This window comes from Diabrotica virgifera, chromosome 4 (genome assembly GCF_917563875.1).
Source record: "Diabrotica virgifera virgifera chromosome 4, PGI_DIABVI_V3a".
NCBI lineage: Eukaryota > Metazoa > Arthropoda > Insecta > Coleoptera > Chrysomelidae > Diabrotica > Diabrotica virgifera.
The window spans coordinates 35668507-35689287 of NC_065446.1; the positions used below are offsets into that span (position 1 = coordinate 35668507).

Sequence of the window (20781 nt, forward strand, 5' to 3'; positions counted from 1 at the left end):
TTGAAAATAGTGTCGAGCCCGCTTGATTAGTAATTAAGAAACAAAGTGTTTTCGATATTGTATTGCAAAAAACTCTTCGGGATTTCATCAATCGATGTTTAGAGAATGTGCACCTACCTTGGCAACATTGAAATTTTCAGATTTTCACGCAGTTTTTGAGCGTTAAAAATGGTCGATTTCGCAATTTTTAAATTTTTAATCGATTATATGCCAAAAACTATCAACTTTAGAGAAAAGTCACTAAAGACCTTTTCTGTTTGGAATGATCCAAAAAAACTAAAAAAACTGTTCGATGCAAAAAAATGGAAAAAAAAACAAAAAAAAAAAGTTTAAAACATTTTTGACCCACTTTTGGACCTGGCAACATGCACATCTGTTAAAAGGAGTCTTTTTTGAGTAAGATTGTGCAAAAAATCAAAATCAGAATATTTTTCTAGCGGATGCGCAGTGTCTTTCTGGACTAACCATGCATCTTGTCTTTTTTGGGGAAATTAACATGTTAAATTCTCTGGCGGTTATATGAAATTGGTGCAGCATACGGTGTAAATCATCTTCACTTTGAGAGATTAGTATTGCATCGTCTGCATCGCAGATTATTTAGTTCCTACTTTTTTATTATTTCATTCATGATCAGGTTGAACAATAGAGGATTCAGAGAATCCCCCTGTCTTATTCCTCTTATACCTTCCTTTAATTTGATTCTGTCAAATGCCTTCTTAAGGTCCCCGAAACATAAATATGATCTCTTGACGTTTTCGATCTCTTAACGTATAATCCAAAGTGTTTTTAATACAGTGTCCTTCTTTTTGACTTGCTACCTTAGTATTCTAGATTGAGCGAAATAGTAACAAATCTCTTTTCATTACAGGGAACGGGGCTTGAGAAGACTGCGTGAAGAGTTAAGAGCAGAAGAAATGAAACTGGTGCTTCTGAAAAAGCTCAAACAATCTCAGCAACACAAAGAAAATGTTGCCGTTTTGCCGCCAAATATACCAGCTTCGGCTTTACCACCTACTGGTCTACCAAGTGGTTTAAGTATCACACCGACGACTGTAAAAGTGCCACCTAAAGCTCAACAGTCGCCACAGATGGCACATAGACATCCTACTTCAAACATGTCTCATAAAGTGGTCAATATGTCTGGTAATGGAGGTGGAACTCCTCAGAATATGATGCGAGTGGTAAGTAATTTGATATAAATTATAAATAAAGGTAATGGATTTATAAATGTTGGTTTTGTTGGTCAGGTTTTTCTTAAATCGGCTGCATTGACGAATGAACCTCATAGCAATATTCGTTGTCGTATAAACAAATTAGTCCAGAGAAATAAGGTTTTGGGTACTAGATACGGAATACATTATAAATACAAAAATGCCCGTCATAGTTCGGACGAAACTTTTAGTTATTAACAAATAAGGGTCAAAAATGGCAGTTTTTTCGTTTAAATCGCTACAGGTAAAAATAAGATAATTAAATATCATATTTAGAGTATTTATCTTTTAGTAGATGAGTAAAAGTTGAAAATGGCAGTTTTTGAGTTTTGATCTGATCATTTGTTGCTTCGGAAATTGCAAAATGAAAATCAAAAATGTGCTATAACTTTTCGAAAATGAACTTAGACTTTGATATTGCATGAAAAGTAGAGTCAAACAGGCACTGTGTATTCTGCTAAATTATGTTAAATAAAGGTTTCTCGCTACTACCAGAGGCGTACGACAGGGGGAAGTGAACGGTTGACCCTTCCCAAATTCTACGCCACTGATGGAATTGCTATTTTAGCATAATTTTTAGATTCTCCAATACTTTCCATGTAAATAATATACTCTTCATTCGTAACGATAGCATCCTTAGTTTTCGAGATATTTGAAGTTAAAAATGAACGGGCACAACACATTAAATCAAAATAGCTATGCCGTTTCATTTTTAACTTCAAATATCTCGAAAACTAATGGCTTTATCGTTACTAATGAAGAGTATATTATTTATATAGAAAGTAATGGAGAATCTAAATATTGCTAAAATATGTAGAAATGGAACTATCTAAGAAGAGCGTGTCGGATATCTAGACTTGATCGCATCCCAATTGAATAAATAAGAAGAAGAACAGGCAGGATCTATAATACCGCAGATACAATAGAATCCAAATAGCTTTTATGGTACGGGCATGTAATGCGAATGAATGATGAACGATGGCCAAAACAGGTCTTAAACTATGTTCCATGGAATAGAAGAAGGAGGGGAAGACCAGCACTGGAATGGAGAGAAGGAATCAGAGGAATAATTGAGAAATAGAGCCATAAATGAGGAAGAATGGACCAACCGAAAAAGGTGGAGATCGAAATGCGGGATGCGGCAGAGGCTGTAGGACCCCCGTAGATAGATTGTTCCATCGGTCTTCTTGTTTTATCAACGTGGAATGAAGTAAACATTTCTGTTGTATGTAGGCATATATGAATTTATTAAAAAATCCTTAAAATTTATCCACGAAGGAGTGGAAGTACAAAACGCTTTCGGTCAGACTGACCATCATCAGTGTAAACCTGGAAATAAGTAAACCACTAAGATTAAAAAGCAAAAGGGTGAAATTTTGACAGATGAAAAAATTTTAAGAAAATGTGGTTACTTACGTCCATTGTACAAGTAATTGAACTAGCCACTTCAATAGGTAGTTTCAATTACTTGTACACTGGACGTAAGTAACCACATTTTCTTAAAATTTTTTCATCTGTCAAAATTTCACCCTTTTGCTTTTTAATCTTAGTGGTTTACTTATGCAATTTCTTGTCTAGTCGTTTTTGGTAATGGTAGGAGAGCCCAAGCGGGGATTTTTGCAGTTACTCGAGCGCGTCAGATTAGCATATGGGGAGAAACCTGGTACCCTGCAGATGTACCTCTACCATATATTGGCTCTTAACACAGGGGAGTTCGTTAAGGGGGCTTGAAAAAAATCTATCCTTAAAAAAACTCGAAATTGTCAGATTAAGATAAGGTAAGTTAAGTACATGCAAAAGAGTGTAATTTAAAAAAAGAATGTGTGTATACTTTGTACGCACGTAAGAAGTTATACTTCTATTATATAATTTCAACGAAATAAATTTACTTAACAGTTACAATACAAAAAATTGATAATAATTACCAAAAATTAACCAAAAATTAAACAATGCCAAATATTAAAAAAAAAAAAAGAAAAAGTATATGAATCGTCCGGGATTTGAACCCGCAATGTCGCGATCTCTCGATCTCTGGTCCAATGCTCTACCAACCATACCATCAAGGCTCATGCTACTGACGTTTCAGATATACATAATTACACATCACGGTGACAAGTGAAATATAAAAATAGATATTTTATTAGATAGATATATTATTTTACGCTCAAGGAAGACAAATCCAAAGACAAAAAATTATAATAAATAATACATTTACTAAAAAACACTAATATATTATTTTAATGGCTTATTTGCGCTGATACATAATTTGAAAGATTAGCAACTAAACGCGTTACTGTCTGTGTGCGCATGCGCGCAGATTTATGAAAAATTTTACTCTCAATCGCGCCTAAAGAAGTATAACTTCAAAAATCTGATGATTTGAGCCGGGCGTAAGGAAATGGGTGAGTCCCAAAGTTTCACAAGAAAAAAGCGAATATTTCGCGAAATGAATGACAGATCGAAAAACTAAAAAAATATGTGCTCAATATGTTTTAAAAATCTATCGAATGATACCAATCACGACTTCCCGCGGAGAGGGGTGGGGGTAAATTTAATATTTAAATACGAATCCCGCGATATTTCGCGAAATGAACATCAGATCGAAAACGGTTAAATACACTTATTCAATATTTTTGAAAAATCTATCGAATGGCACCAAACACGACCCCCCACGGAGGTGGAGTGGGGGATTACTTTAAAATCTTAAATAGGAGCCCCATTGTTTATTGCAGATTTGGATTCCTTACGTAAAAATAAGTAACTTTTATTCGAAACATTTTTTAGAATTGTCGATAGATGGCGTTATAATCGGAAAAAACGATTGTTGGAAATGGAAAATTAAATTAAAAAATGGCAAGCGCCCACTAAAATGGAAAACTTTACTTAACTTTTTTTGGTTTTAGGACCTAATAATTACAACCCAATAGGTCCCCATAACGCTCGAGTGACTGCACATTTAGCATACTTTGCTCCCCTACTATAAGTTCTACAAATTCACGATCTCTATTCATACGTCTTTAAAACTTCTTCATTTATAACATGGTCAGCCCATGGATTTTTTTCCTATACAGTTTTGAAACTGAAACAGGATAAAATCGTAATGATTAACTAAGCTGCTATACACAATACACTATCAAATTAAACAACTTATCCTAATTTTGTCAAAATACTGAGCTCCCGCTCACCTCGCGGTTTACGCACGTTTATTTATAATTTGTTGTGGTTTATTTCCGAAAAAATATAGTTAATGCGGTTAAGTGATATGGATATGCTAGATAGAAAACATTAAATGTTATAATATGTAAGTTTAAGTGATTAAGGGGATATCCTAGTGTAAAAGTACGAAATTCATATAAAAAAAAAATGTCACCCTTGTCAAATTGTATATCCACTTCCTAATTTCTCAGTTGGTCTGTGCCCATTGAATTGGCAAGTACCTAGCATCTTCGAGCAGGGAACCATGGCACCCTTTTAGCATGTGTTCCACTTTATCTATCAACATCGACTTGTAGTCATAACATTTTAATATATTACATTATGTAAACCATATACGATGATGTTAACACTATTTACAGTGTGCTAGTTTCAAAATACTCGGCAGGATGTAAGTATTCCCACATTTTTCATTTTAACAGTCACAGTTTTAACCTTTTGCTTTAAACTAACGTGGAAATACTTCATTCTAGGCACTGAAGATGTTCTGTTTAGAACGAAAACGTTCTGCAATCCATGACATTTTATAGTTTTAAATAAACGATTTTATACCAGAATACACCTCGAAGTTTTTACTTCTGTATTGGAAATTCATATACTTTTTTGGGAATTTCTAAAATAAAAAGTACTGTACCAATTGTTTTAAAAATTAGCATGAGTGGTATAAAAAGAAGTACATGTAAGACAATTTTCATAAAAAAATATTGAAAATTAAACGATTTATGCACTGGCACCGTGAAAATAAAAACAGCTCCACTGCTGCAGTGATTGGGAGTAATAGAGATCCTGAAACATAAAAGTTCGAAGTTATTATTGAAATATTAGTTATTTTCTATACCATCAACCAGGGGTTTTTTGATCGGATAAAAAATGTCAATTTGGCTGTTTTTGAAACTGAAAATGTTTTAGCTAATTTAAAAAAAAAATTCAACCGTCATTTTTCAATAATATAATTTCAATAATCATTTTGAAATTTTATGTTTCAGGATTTCTGTTAGTCCCAATCACTGCAGCAGCAGTGGAACTATGTTTTTATTTTCAGTATTAAAATCCTTTAATTTTCAATATTTTTTTATGAAAATTGTTTTATATATACTTTCTTTTATAATAAATGCTCGTGCAAATTTTTAAACAATTGGTACAGTACTTTTTATTTTAGAAATTCCCAAAAAAGTATATGAATTTCGTACTTTTACACTAGGATAGCCCCTTAAAAGGATAATCTTTTATTATTATAAAAAATTATAACTGCATCAAGAGTTACAATAAGATAGAGCAAGCGAGCAAAAAACAGATTATACCTCACAATACGCTGTATTCCAAAAAAGTATGAGTATATCTTGAAAATATCCAATATTTTTTAGTACAACAATCAAACATTTATAAAGTTTTGCACCACCAAAAATAATGCTTATTTTCGTAGTTGATTTTCTAGTAAACGAATTAACGGATTCCACAATTTTTTTTTATTATTTTAGATTTTTCTTTGGTATTTACTCTGCAAAGGTTTACTCAAACTTCTTTTTTGAGCTTATATCGGGTGGAAGAAAAGAAATGTTTCTCTTAGGTTATGTTTGAAACCACCTGTAGGGAGGAAAAGGTACAAAGGTCGGTATACATCGAAATCATATTGTTGTAGTCTTATGTTTTTTGAACATTTAATTTTTTCAATTTCCCTGATATCTTTAAAAACAAAGAAAATAGGTGGTTTTACTCTTTAGCATGTGTTTTACTGAAACAACACTAAATTAACAATAAAAAATAATAACAGTTAACAAAACTTTAAAAACGGAAAGAAACGTTAACATCGCGTGTTATAGGGCTTTTCATTCACAGTCATTTGTTTCGAGCTTCTGTCATGTGTCACATAATATTAATATATCCACGTCATACGTTATTATATATATATATATATATATATATATATATATATATATATATATATATATATATATATATATATATATATTATTGTTCGTCCGCTATAACTTTTCCCATGCGTCACGATTCATTTTCAAACAAATTAAATCAAAACATAAAGTGAAACGAACGTCGATGTGTATATACATTTTGTATACTGTATACTAATATACTACACACATCGGCGTACGTTTCATAACATAAAATATGTTTTGACTTAATTTGTTTGAAAATGAATCGTGACGCATGGGAAAAGTTATAGCGGGCGAACAATACCAATGATACAAACCAAAGACGGATGACGTAGATATATTAATATTATGTGACACATGACAGAAGCTCGAAACAAATGGAAATCGATGAAAAGCCCTATTCCTCTAATTGTAATAAATAACAGCTTCACATCGCCTAGGCATGCTGGATTTTAAGCAAGCTATTTGATTTTGGTCTATGGAGTTTCAGATAGCAGTAACTATTTGTAGTTTCTATACCTTGCAGGGAAACAAGAAGGACTGACGAAGTCTTAATTGTCTATCGTCAATATCCCATAAATGATCAATAGGATTCATGTCGGGACTGTGAAGGGGCCAATTTAATATCTGAATCTTTACCTCACTTAAATATTGAGTAACGACACGCCACATGCGATACTTGAGGAGACCTTGCCTTATGATGAATTAAGATAAAATTATTTCCTTAGGGTACGAAAGGAAGAAAGTGTTCAACGAAAGAAACATCGCTGTAATGTTCGCTGTTTAAAGATCCTCCACGTAAAGACACATATCCGTTCTTGGTGTCAAGGAAATTCACCCTGAAACATCACAGATCCTTCATTAAACAATCTCGTCTCTCTTATATTGCGCTGTGAATACCGCCCACCTGGTTAACAAATAAAATTGTTGATCAGAACTGTTTACGTTAGGTCTTTCTGTTTTTAAAGTTTTGTTAACTGTTATTTTTATTGTTAATTCAGTATTGTTGAAACACATTTTAAAGAATAAAACCGTTATAAAGGATAATTAGGTAATTAAACTCAGGTTTTATGGTTGATTATAATGAAAATCACGATAAACGATCGAATGGTGTATTTTCGGAAACAAAGTATTTGCGGACATATTGTTTATAAAGACAACTGTCATTATTTTTTCATGCAGAATTACCCTTTAAAGTTTGTCGCACTTAGTTAGAAACACCCTGTATTGATGAAGAACATGGCTAGTTGTTAAAGTACCTAACTTTTTTATTTTCCAACATAAGCGAATGAATCAAAAAACAGAATGTTAAGAAAACCTGAGGCTATAGTTGGGTTTTAATTTCAGTATTTTATAAATGCTAGAATATTCCACAGGTTGTGGTGAATTTTGACAAAAAACACAGTTTGATTGGTACACCTGGTATACAAAGACAATTTATTTGTCTAGCATCAATATTATTACAGCGATATCGTTAAAGAATGAGGCTATTCGCGGTGTACAAGTACTTGGAGGGGATACAAGAAACGAGAATCGTGCGAGAATAACGGAGAAATATTGCAACTTTCTTAAATAATTCATATTGTCAATTGAAATTGTCAAATTGACGTATATTTCATACCTACTGTCATTGAAGAAGAAAAATTATATATTGCTCCACAATATTGATATGATATGCAATTATTATATAAAGGTAAATTTAATTAATTGTATTTTGCTTGCAGTACTGCATTTTAATAACTAATTTTATTTACTACATATAATTGTTGACGTTTTAATAACATAATCTGAATCTTATTTTTTCTTCTTATTATTTTTTTGAACTATGGCCTTGACAATTATCCAGTACCCAGGACTAATATAATTTTGGCCAATGTAATTAAAAGTGCGAATAATTTTGTTGAGCGTAGAAACCAGGTGTCGCTGTGCCGAACTTTCACGATCCCAATAACATATTAAAAAATCACTTAAATCGGACAACAGGTTTAGGAAATTTGGGACATCAAAAATTACCCATTTTTAAGATGGTTCGTTAATTTCTTGGAGTAGTGCATAAGAAATACATTTCTTTTCTTCCACCCGATATAAGATCAAAAAATAAGTTTGAGTAAGCCTTTGCACAACAGTGTAAATATCAAAGAAAAATCTAAGATAATAAATTATCGGAATCCGTTATAGTATGGTATAGTTAGACCCAAACCCAGACATCCAGAGTGAAAGTTATCCTCTAACACCAAATTTTTCTATATGGTCCACATAATGTTCAGAAAAAAGTCACACCATTTTGAGCGTCGAGTTTGGGGGGGAGAGGGGAGAGAAATCTGCAAATTCGTAGTTTTTATGTTTTTCGTCAATATTTCTAAAACTAAGCGGTTTAGCACGAACAACCTTATATACAAAATTGTTCTACATTAAATTTGAAACAAAAAAGGTCCTATGCACAACCCTTCTAAAATGAACGATTCCAAAGTTACGGAGGTAGTATAGTATAATTGGTCCAAAAAAGGCCTAAGCCAGACATCCAAAGTAAAAGTTTTCCTTCAACACCAAATTGTTCTATATGGTCCACATATTGTTCAGTAAAGAGTTACACCATTTTGAGCGTCCGGTTTGGGGGGGGGGGGGGGGGGGAGATGGGGGAGAAGTTGGTAAATTATTAGTTTTTTAAATTTTTCGTCAATATTTCTAAAACCATGCTTTAGCGTAAGGAATGTTCTATAGAAAAATGTTCTACATAAAATTTAAAACAAAAAAGGTTGTATACATAATTGTTATAAAATCAACGGTTCCAGAGTTACGGAGGGTGAAAAGTGGAGGTTTTCGATACTTTTTATATTTACCGATTTCTTCCCCCTCTCCCCCCCAAACCCGACGCTCAAAATGGTGTGACTTTTTTCTGAACATTATGTGGACCATATAGAACAATTTGGTGTTGGAGGATAACTTTCACTTTGGATGTCTGGGTGTTTGGTATAGTTATATCATAAATATTGCCCAAAAAATATAAAAAGTATCGAAAACCTCGAATTTCACCCTCCGTAACTCTGGAACCGTTGATTTTATAACAATTATGTATAGAACATTTTTTGTTTTAAATATCATGTAGAACATTTTTTTATATAACATTGTTTACGCCAAAGCATAGTTTTAGAAATATTGACGAAAAACTTAAAAAAACTACTAATTTACCGGTTTCTCTCCCATCTCCCTCCCAAACCGGACGCTCAAAATGGTGTAACTTTTTACTGAACAATATGTGGACCATATAGAACATTTTGGTTTTGGAGGAAAACTTTTACTTTGGATGTTTGGGTTAGCCCTTTTTTGGACCAATTATACTATACTCCTCTGTAACTTTGGAACCGTTCATTTTAGAAGGATTATGTATACAGCCTTTTTTATTTCAAATTTAATGTAGAACATTTTTGTATAGAAGGTTGTTCATGCTAAACCGCACAGTTTTAGAAATATTGGCGAAAAACTTAAAAAACTACCAATTTACCGATTTCTCCCCCCTCTTCCCCCCAAACCCGACGCTCAAAATGGTGTGACTTTTTTCTGGACATTGTGTGGACCATATAGAACAATTTGGTGTTGAAGGATAACTTTCACTTTGGATGTCTGGGTTATGCCATCTTTTAGATCAACTATACTATACTATTAATCCATTCAGGAGAAAATCAATTTTGAAAATGAGCATAATTTTTGGTGGCGCACAACTTTTGCGGTTAATTGTATTTGCTTTGTCATTTCTATGACATCGCGTTTTTGTAACCTTTTATTTTAATTGCATTATTGTATTAATTTCTTAGCAACAACCTACTCCTCCACGTGGCAGTATTCACGGACCTCCTTTAAGTGCGTCACCAATAAATAATAGAACTAACTTATCAGTTCCTCAACCTCCCCAGAGGTCTTCTATGGGAAGGCCACCAAGTGGTTTTCCTCCAGGAGTTAAGGACTTATCACCATCGGTTACAATTACTCCAGCACCAATGCAATCTAAGGTATGTATGTTTTTCATTAAAAGTGTCTACTTTGTACAATATAATAACATTAATATAAAATGGGCGTATTAGTTTTAGAGTTTGTTAGTTGTCCATTTTCCATGGCAAGTAGCTTATATGAAAAAAAAAACAGACGCTATTAGTTTCACAATTGAATATCATTCATTCGTGGACATCCTAAGAGCCTTCTTACTGTCGGGTATTCCTCCCAGATTAACTTGGCAAGGCGGTTATTAGGGAGTTTATGGACATGGCCAGCCTATCTTAGATGTTAGTTGAGATTTAGACTCTTGAACAACGTCGCTAGCTCTATACATTTGTTTGACCTCAGCATTTGTTCTCATTCTGTATTGGTTAGTATTCGGGTCGTGATAAGGACCAAAGATTCTTCTGAGGATTATTCTCTCAGAACATCTGAGTGTCTTTCCATCGCTTTCGTCAGCGTCCACGTCTCACACCAATGGGTCAATCCATGCCAAGGGACCCAATATAAATTAATATTGCTTGAATATTTTTAATATTTTTTATTTTTTTACCTTTTAAACTTCAGTCTATAGAGACTACAGAATTCCATTTATTTTATTTTTAAAAAATTTAGTTTGCCGATGACGGCCATTTTTGTTAAAGCGTATCGATCATTTTCACGGAAAACATGGCTTCGCTCTTTAGTTAATATTTTCATTGAGGTTTGTCCTAGAACAATAAATCAAAAACCAAAGTTTTTAGAAAAGTATGCTCTAAAAAACGGCCTATAGCATTATTTAATTTCAAACTACCCTTAAGGCCTTTAAAGGGTCGATTCCGAACAAGACCGCAGCGACAGACCTACTGGTTCATATTGTTTCTTATGAGCTGTATGTCGAGTAGAGCGGCACTGTCGCCGCCGCAAGCAGAACGTCGCCACCGCAGACCGCAGTACTGCACCAGAACCAGTCCCAGTAGTGTCGCCGACCGCAGAGCGACAACATGTATTTTTGGTGTTTCCAAATTGACTGAAAAGTGAAAGAAATTGCATTTCTTTTGAAAATGAGTATTTCAAATGAAGAAGAAGAGCAATTAATTAATTTTGTAGCAAAATATTCAGTTATTTACGACGCAAGCTTATATAGAGACCTAGTTGACTTCCGTTTTCTTTTATAATACAAAAGTAAAAGATCGTCGTCATCTTCTTCTTCCATGAAAAGATATAACATTAATTCATCGTTGTTCATTGCGTCTGACATCCTACTTATACGACTTTTAATATTATACTATACTATTATAAATTCCCATCGTGCAATGCTGTTGTCGCTATTATGTAGATGCAGTGCAGTTCTGCTCGGAATTGGTATGACCCCAGACGACACTGTCGCTGCAGTTTGCGGTCTGCAGTCTGCAGCCACTTTCGGAATCGTAACTTAAATGAACCTCAAAATTTGAAAAGGTAAACTGATAAAATTCCATTTTCAGCATTTTTTTAACAGCATAAGGCAAGCCGATAATGGTTTGTAATTTTTTTCTGCAAAAGACATACGTACATACTTTAAATAAAAAAAGTTTGAGCTTTGAGACTTAAGTAAATTTTTTCAAAAAAAATCTCAAAAATGAAATTTTTGAAATGGTCTGAACAGGCCTGAAAAAATGGTCAAAAATCAAAATGGTCAAAATTTGAGCGTTTGCGGGCAGAGTAATTAAAATTCAAATAAACTGTCTAATGAAATAAAAATTAATCTATTTTCACCAGGTTTCACAATGAATACAAATTTATACAGGGTGGGCCAAAGAAAAGAGTTCAGCTTGATATTTGGCAGTTATTAGATTTTAAGGGAATGCCGAAACAGGTCGATTTTTATTTTTAAATTACAATTTTTTTATATATATGTCATACGTCTCCATGACGTGTCATCGTCAGTCAAACTGTCAAGAGGTAGGTGGGAGGCGGTTGTTTGTGTATTAATTTAAGCGAAAAGAAATGTTTATTTCTGAAATAAACATTTTTTCTATTTTCTGACAGCAGTACAATGTGTTTTTAGTTGTCACAAGACCTCTATTCCCATTTTAAAAAATCATCGATTACGTCATCACGCTCTGATGGATGACGTCACGTAGTATGAAATGTATCCCAAAAAGTTGCAATATAATAAAAATAAAAATGGACCGATTTCGGCATTTCCTTAAAATCTAATAGGTAACTATTGCCAAATATCGAGGTGGACTCTTTTCTTTGGCCCACCCGGTATAAATTTGTATTCATTGTGAAATCTTGTGAAAATACATTATTTTTAATTCATTAGACAGTTTATTTGAATTTTAATTACCCTTCCGGCAAACGCTCAAATTTTTTGAATTTGACCATTTTTTCAGGCCTGTTTCTCCTTTATGACGTAAGTCTGCAACTCCAAATTTTTACTTCTTATTCTACTTGCTAGGGGCTAACATTCAGCCAAATTTCAAATTTTTTCATCCGTGCCCATCAAGGATACAATGGGTCAAACTTTGAGATTTTTCAAAAAATTACATTTTTGAGATTTTTTTTGAAAAAATTTACTCAAGTCTCAAAGCTCAAACTTGTTTTATTTAAAGTATGTACGTATGTCTTTTCCAGAAAAAAATTACAAAACATCATCGGCTTGCCGTATGCTGTTAAAAAAATGCTGAAAATGGAATTTTATCAGTTTACCTCTTCCAAGTTTGAGGTTCATTTAAGGCCTTACGGGTAGTTTAAAATTAAATAATGCTACAGGCAATCTTTTTAAAGCATACTTTTCTAAAAAGTTTGGTTTTTGATTTATTGTTCTAGGACAAACCTCAGTAAAGATATTGGCTAAAGAGCGAAGCCATGTTTTCCGTGAAAATGATCGACACGCTTTAACAAAAATGGCCGTCATCGACAAACTAAGTTTTTTAAAAATAAAATGAATGCAATTTTGTACTCTCTATAGACTGAAGTTTAAAAGATAGAAAAATAAAAAATATTGAAAATAGTCAAGCAACCACCTTTGGACCACTTGGCTTAGATTGACCCTCATACATAAGCACCGGACGAACCGGAACCGGACCGAACATTTTGCCTTATTCTATATCATCTCTTGTCTGCTAATGAACATATATTTTAGTCCTGGATCCCGCGTACCAAAAAAAAGTTGATTAATAGCAAGCTGAAAATTTGTTAATAGCTTAACGGTGTCTAGTCGGACAAACTTTGATGTATGGGAACATTGCAACAGGGGAAGTTTTAATTGTGGAACAGGTTAAAAATTTGGAACGTCAGACTACGAAAACGTCCCATGTATTTTGTCGGACAGAATTCCAATTGATTTGTTACCCTTTTATTAAACTCTCATGCAAAAATCAGACTGCTATTTATCACCAACTGGGCATTTTAATAAGTCCGACACGTAGAACATGTCAAATGACAGGAATTATGACAGGTGATAAATAGCAGTCTGATTTTTGCGTGAGAGTTTAATAAAAGGGTAACAAATCAATTAGATGTTCTGTCCGACAAAATACATGGGGCGTTTTCGTAGTCTGACGTTCTAAATTTTTAACCTGTTTGACAATTAAAACTTCCCCTGTTCCAGTTTTCCCGTACATCAAAGTTTGTCCGACTAGACACCGTTAAGCTATTAACAAATTTTCAGCTTGCTATTAATCAACTTCTTTTTCGTACGCGGGATCCAGGCCTATTTGGTTTTCTCTTCATTGACCCTTACACCATAGTTTTTTGCCACTACCTCGAATTTATTGAAAGTCATCCGAGCATTCTAATTTGTGTTGTTCTTATTAAATTTTATTGCTTGCTTTTCTTTGTAATATTTAGTTGTGTAGCACTCATAAATGAGGCCTATAGAATCAAAACGTGCTAGATCCATTTTATGAAATTTTTCAGGAGACTAAAAAAACATTAAAAATGTAAATTTCCCAAAAAGTATTCGGCATTTCTTAATCAAAGTGGCATCAACAAATGTGATAAAATGGCGGATTTGAACCGAAAACTTATGCCTGTAGATTAATAGATACATACTTGAACTTTGAAACTGTAAAAAAGGGAAAACGAAAAATTTAGGATTTAGCAGGTTTTGATTCTGATGATCTATATAAATTCACACGTACGATTCTGGCAACTCTGCAAAATAAGTGTTAGTTTCGAAAATCATCTCTTCGTTTGAGCATTTTTTTTTAATTACGAGCCATCTTTTCCGATTTGGATTTTAATATAGATTTTCTTTCCTCTCTACATTGTTTGCATTTAATTATTCATTTCTAAGTTAACGTTACAAAAATGAAGCACATAAAAATAAATGAAAGCATTGGAACTTGTTTAGTTGGTATCAGGTAATTAGTGTAGTAATATTACTTAAATAATTATCAATAGCCACGTTTCCAATCTATTTGTTTAGTTGGTATTGTTTTCACAATAATATTATTAAAAGAAATAAGACGTAAACATAATTCAAAGTTAATTGGAACCCTATCGGCATTTAAAAACAAAATACAAAATAATTTATGATGTTAAATTATACTGTAATTTAAGACATCGTTATAGTGTAGTCACTGAAAATGGATATGAGCTATAGACCAGGACGCATCTGTAAAAATATTAGTACATTTGGACGTTGAGAGGTGACTCAATTTTTTTTGCAGAAATTGCTTGAAAATAGCTCAAATAATAATATTTGAGTTATCCTCCCTCTCAAAAAGGTCCGGAACATTTTTTAAATAATCAAAATGTCAAAAAATGAAGGAAAAATTCGATTTTTTTCTTCGTTTTTTTGATTATAACTTTAAAAGTATTCATTTCCGAGAAAAGTTGTACTGACATAAAAGTTGCGTAATTAAATTTCCTACAATACAGAATTGGTTAAAAATTTACAAAATAGTCACCCTTGTTGCAAAATAGCAATAATTGCGAAAAAACCATACAAAAACAAGTATCCGCATTTTATGTTTTTTAACCATTTATGCTACACTTAGGACCTTCATATTTCACCCAGAAAAACTTTATGATACAGTAAAACAATACTGTAAATTTCATTAAGATCGGTTCAATAGATTTTGCAAAATAAATTTTGCAATACAGCTTTCGCAAAAAAAAATTCATCTTTTCAAAATTTTACAGGACTGAAAATAAAGCAGATAGCAAGTAGAAATTTTTTTTGCTTATACAGCGTGTCTACTTAAGTTGGAAACATATCGCTCATTAAATGCGACAATGTCATATCTCAAAAAACTTACTTTCGAGAAAATTCAATTTTAAGTTTTGGATGCTGCTAAAAAAATTTTTAATTTATTGAAAAAAAAAATGCTTAAAACCATTAGACAATGTGATTGTTTTGTCTAAGAATAAATTGAAAAAAAAAGAGTTTTTTAATTTTAAGGGTTAATAAGATCAAATTATTAAAAAATGTTCCATTTTGTGACGTTATTGTCACTTAAATGCATTTGTAAAAGAGGTACAAATTGAAATATGATGATCTTGTCATTATTTAAACACAGTTTTTGGCAAATAATTTTAATATGTCAACTTGTTAAAAACAAGAAGTTACAAAATAAGAAAACTACAAATAAAAATACAGTTCAAGAAACATTAATAAAATATTTTGGCTTAGATATTTTAATGAAAATACGCATGTTTCGCAAAGGTCTTTCTTGGGTGTAAAGAAAGAAATATTAAATTCTTTGACAAAAACTTCATGGAAAATTGCGTAACTTGCAAAAGGTCTATTTCTTTGTTTACAGATTTCAATATAGTCTCTATGAATATCTGCCAATGAGCGGCTACCATCAATAAATATTCGGGATGTATTGGCGCGAGTAATAACTTTCAATTCTTGGGATTGATGTTATGTGCTGTCTAATATCTTCCCGAATTTCTGGATTTAGCGATTTCTGGTTTCCGTGTCTTCCACATTTGTCCGAATCAAGGAGGACCTCTAAAACTTTATTCCGTTTTTCTTGCACAGTTCTTATTATGCGATCAGGTATGTCCAAAGTATTTGCAAAAAATACTTTGCAAACTCGAATCTACTTACCTTCTTTTACAAAATAGTATGCGTTGTTTTTGTCTCTGGGTTTTCTCGTACCTCCGACACGAATATACCGATATTGGGGTACAACTGGTACCAACAGTTTGTTAATATACTCTCTCTGTTTTTGAAATTCACCGAGTGACCAATAGCTTAAAAAAATCTGTATTCCCTCCTCTTCGGTAAATTTAGATGGACACTTGAGTTTACAATCTTTGCACGTATACCTTACTTGTCTTTTTTGTCTCATCTTTTTGTTTTTTGAATGAGTTTGGTAGGCTTCACCACAATTTCTCATTTTTTTTGTAAGATTTCTCTTCCAGTTTTCAGTATTCCGTTGACGTTTCTTGCCTTTCTTTGGGGGTGTAACAAGAATAGGAATGTCTTGGTTTGCTGATAAGGTTTGATTAGGCTCATTATTACCGTCGTCGTGGTTTTCTTTATCACACTCTTCTGATTCTTCATCACTCTTTGGTACATAGTTATGATCGTTAATTATGTCTTCACAATCTTCAGAGGACGAAGAAGAGCTACTACTACTGGAAGACCTACTAGAACACCTACTACAACAGCTGCTTGAAGATGATGAAGAACTTGTTGACTTAGAAACTCCAGGAACAGCTATATTCTTATCACCTGTAAAAAATAATTATCTTCAAACACTATTAACTTCCAAAATCATACCATTTTTGAATTTTTTTGCATTTTTTAATTTTATATGGGAGTGACTAGGTGTCAAATAAAATACACCATTAAATCTTATACTGTTTTTTCCATATTATAACATAAAATACGTAGGCAAACTATATTTTTTTAATTTTAATGTTTCAGAACTAATTTTTTTATAAAAATATTTTCCTTGTAGCACCAATATTTCTAAACCGCAACGCCGCGCCCCCTCACATTTTTCCAAAAGCTGGAACAGCCACTGAAAAAATACTTACCTAGTGTACTTGAAGATTCTTGATTTTTTACAAAAAAAACTCATTGTCCATCTCTGAAACGTTTGTTTCATATTCTTGTTTGTTTTGTTGTTCATCATTGTCGAGCATATTCTTTGGGGTACCATTTTCACATTCAAAAACAGAAACTGTGTAGTCAGACATATACTGTTTGGTCGATGCATCCTCATTGGTAGATTGCTGCTGCTTTAAAAGCTGCTGAATCTTTTTTAAGCGAAATTTAGGACATTATTACGTTGAAAGCCTAAAATAGTATATTTTTTAAATTAGATCAAATAAAAAGTATTAGACAAATAAACATAATATGCAATTATTTTTGGTTTTAAATTTAAAAATTAGTAAAATTTAATGTAATCAATTGGTTGCAATCCCAAATGGAGAAAAAAGTTGTGTTTAAAGATTGACCTAACCTTAAATAAATATTATTCCTTTTAAATTTTTAAATAATATTTTGTAACAATAAAGTCATATTGTTGACAAAAACTCAGACACCTCCAGCAAAAAAAATATTAAATTCTTTGTAATAAAGTCTTAAGAAAAAATAATACACCAAACAAATATTTTTTCAGAACAATAGCGTCATATTTTTAATTATTAAAACCTAAACGTTTATCATTTTTTTGCGAAAAAAGTACTAATTCTAAATAATGCGTTATTGAAATAAAATATTATCAAATAAAAGATCTTACCTTTAGTGAAATATCCTCATAAAACACAATAACACGTTTTTAAACAAAAGCGTAAGCACGTGCCACTTCAACTGACAAACCACAACTGAAATAAAACACTCTTGCGGTAAAAATTTAGACCTCGTCGCAGAAATACTACAATCGTTTGGCGCCATCTCTCAGTTAATTGTTAAGTTACAGATATATCGATCTAACAAAGTAAACTTTATACAATTTACTTTCTGTTAAACCACATAACTCAAAAATTCGATTTTTTGAGATATGACGTTGTTGCATTTAATGAGCGATATGGGAAACTTTTTTATTATTAATTTTACGAAAAAAAGTTATTCTTTATAAAAAGTTCTGCATGCCCCAAAACCTAAGATTCAATCATCAGATATCAAATTTTCTCAATATTATACGAGGTATGTCAAAAAATATGAATTTCGGTCAAAGGTAAAGTACCTTTATTTCTCTCAATATCGAAAATTCTTATGATAAAAAGTTGTTTGGAATTAAAAACTAAGATCAAATATGCAATTACATACTTCTAATTGAAATTTTTTTTTTCAAATTTATGGATACCCAACGTCGTTTTTAATTATTACAAATATGATAACTCGTTTATTATTCATTTTACGAAAAAAAGTTATTCTTCATAAAAAGCTTTGCATGGTCTAAAATCTAAGACACAACCATGATATATCAACTTTTATTAATTTTATACGAGGTGTGTCAAAAAATATGAAATTCGCTCAAGATTATAGTACCTTTATATTTCACAATATTTCAAGTAGAAGGATGTTATTGCATACTAAAACATAGTTTTTAATTCTAAACAACTTTTTTAATAACCGTTTTCAATATTGTGAAAAATAAAGGTACTTTACTCTTGAGTGGAATTCATATTTTTTGACATACCTCGTATAAAATTAATAAAATGTAATATCTGATGGTTCCATCTTCGGTCTTAGGACATACAGACGTTTTTATAAAGAATACCTTTTTTCGTAAAAGTAATAATACAAGAGTTATCGTATGTGTAATAAATAAAAACAAAGTTAGTATCAACAAATTTGAGAAAAATTTGGGAAATATTTTTTTCCAATTAGAAGCATGTAATTGCATATTTTATCTTAGTTTATATTTCCAAACAACTTTTCATAATAAGAATTTTCCATATTGAGAGAAATAAAGGTACTTTACTCTTGAACGAAGTTCATATTTTTTGACATACCTCGTATAATATTGACAAAATTTGATATCTGATGCTTGAATCTTAGGTTTTAGAGCATGCAGAACTTTTTATAAAGAATAACTTTTTTTCATAAAATGCATAACAAAAAAGTTTCCCATATGTTTCCAACTTAAGTAGACACGCTGTAGAAGTGTACTGTACCTTTCATTTGCAATTTGCAAAAGTAAAATCGATTAACTATCACGGCGTCAGGATTTTTTTTAAATAAACATTAATTATTGGTGCTACGCGCAGGACAGCGGATAGTTTGCTCTGATTGGGCATTTCAGTGACCTTTGATAATGATTGATACATTTTAATTTTTATTACATTTCGATATAAATAAATAAATTTGTTTATTGCAAAATAAAAACACATACTCTATCCTTTGGAAATAACACTTTTTTATCAAAAACTTTCTTTGTTCATATATTTTAACTTCGAGAATAAAAGTTTATTATTTTTAAACATATCTATGCAATTGTTTAAACAATATTTCACAAATAATAAAATTAGTTTGATTTTTGTGGAATTAAAATATTAAAATACAACAAAATATAGAGTAAGAAAATAATATATTAGATAAAGATTGGAAGAAATTTTGGTGGAAATCAACTTGTGTGAATCAAACACCGCTGTCCTGCGCGTAGCACCAAAAATTAATGTTTATTTAAAAAATTTCCTGACGCCGTTGTAATTAGTCGATTTTAATTTTGTAAATTGCAAATGAAAGAGGTACAGTACACTTCTATAAGCAAAAAAAATTCAACTTGCTATCTTCTTTATTTTCAGTCCTGCAACATTTAAAAAAAAATAATTTTTTTTGTGAAAGCTGGATTGCATAATTTATTTTGCAAAATTTATTAAACCGATCTTAATGAAATTTACAGTGTTGTTTTACTGTATCATAAAGTTTTTCTGGGTAAAATATGACGGTCCTAAGTGTATCATAAACTGTTGAAAAACGTAAAAGGCGAATACTTGTTTTTGTATGGTGTTTTTCGCAATTATTGCTATTTTGCAACAAGGGTGACTATTTTTTTAATTTTTAACCATTTCTATATTATAGGAAATTTAATTACGCAACTTTTATTTCAGTACAACTTTTCTCAGAAATGAATAGTTTTAAAGCTATAATCAAAAAACCAATAAAAAAATCGAATTTTTCCTTCATATTTTGACATTTTGATTATTTAAACAATGTTCCGGACCATTTTGAGTGGGAGGATAACTCAAATATTATTATTTGAGTTATTTTCAAGCAATTTCTGCAAAAAATTTGAGTCACCTCTCAATGTCCATCTCAAAACAGATGCATGCGCCCTGGACTACTACTAAATCCGATTTCGTTGAACCTCCATAGATTTTCATGAAAATTGGTGAGTAGTTAGAAGATACCTCAAGAAATAAAAGTGACATGGTGCCAACTTGCGCTTTTGCCCTGAGGGTGGTTGCCACCCTTCGCCAGGGTGAAATTTTTCTTTATTAAAAATAACCTCATAAATCGATATAGGGACCAATTCTAAGAAAAATTTCTTATATAGAGTGATTCAAATAAATCAATACTTTTTGAGTTATTA

The 20781-nt window shown here is 31.8% G+C and overlaps 1 protein-coding gene and 1 long non-coding RNA gene across 4 annotated transcripts in view; one reads left to right on the forward strand and one right to left on the reverse strand.

Moving 5' to 3' along the window:
- LOC126882986 (transcriptional repressor p66-alpha) overlaps positions 1 to 20781 on the forward strand; it is a 104157-nt gene that overhangs the window by 56609 nt on the left and 26767 nt on the right. For all 3 annotated transcript variants that reach the window (XM_050648132.1, XM_050648133.1, XM_050648134.1), the window contains exons 3-4: positions 869 to 1181; positions 10129 to 10323. In XM_050648132.1, the coding sequence (XP_050504089.1) occupies positions 869 to 1181; positions 10129 to 10323 (508 nt within the window). The remainder of the gene's footprint in view (positions 1 to 868; positions 1182 to 10128; positions 10324 to 20781) is intronic.
- Positions 15802 to 18185, reverse strand: LOC126882999 (uncharacterized). Its single transcript, XR_007697448.1, has 3 exons — positions 17983 to 18185; positions 17276 to 17537; positions 15802 to 16967 (listed from the first exon to the last, which is right to left on the reverse strand). It is a non-coding gene; the product is annotated as an uncharacterized LOC126882999 (long non-coding RNA).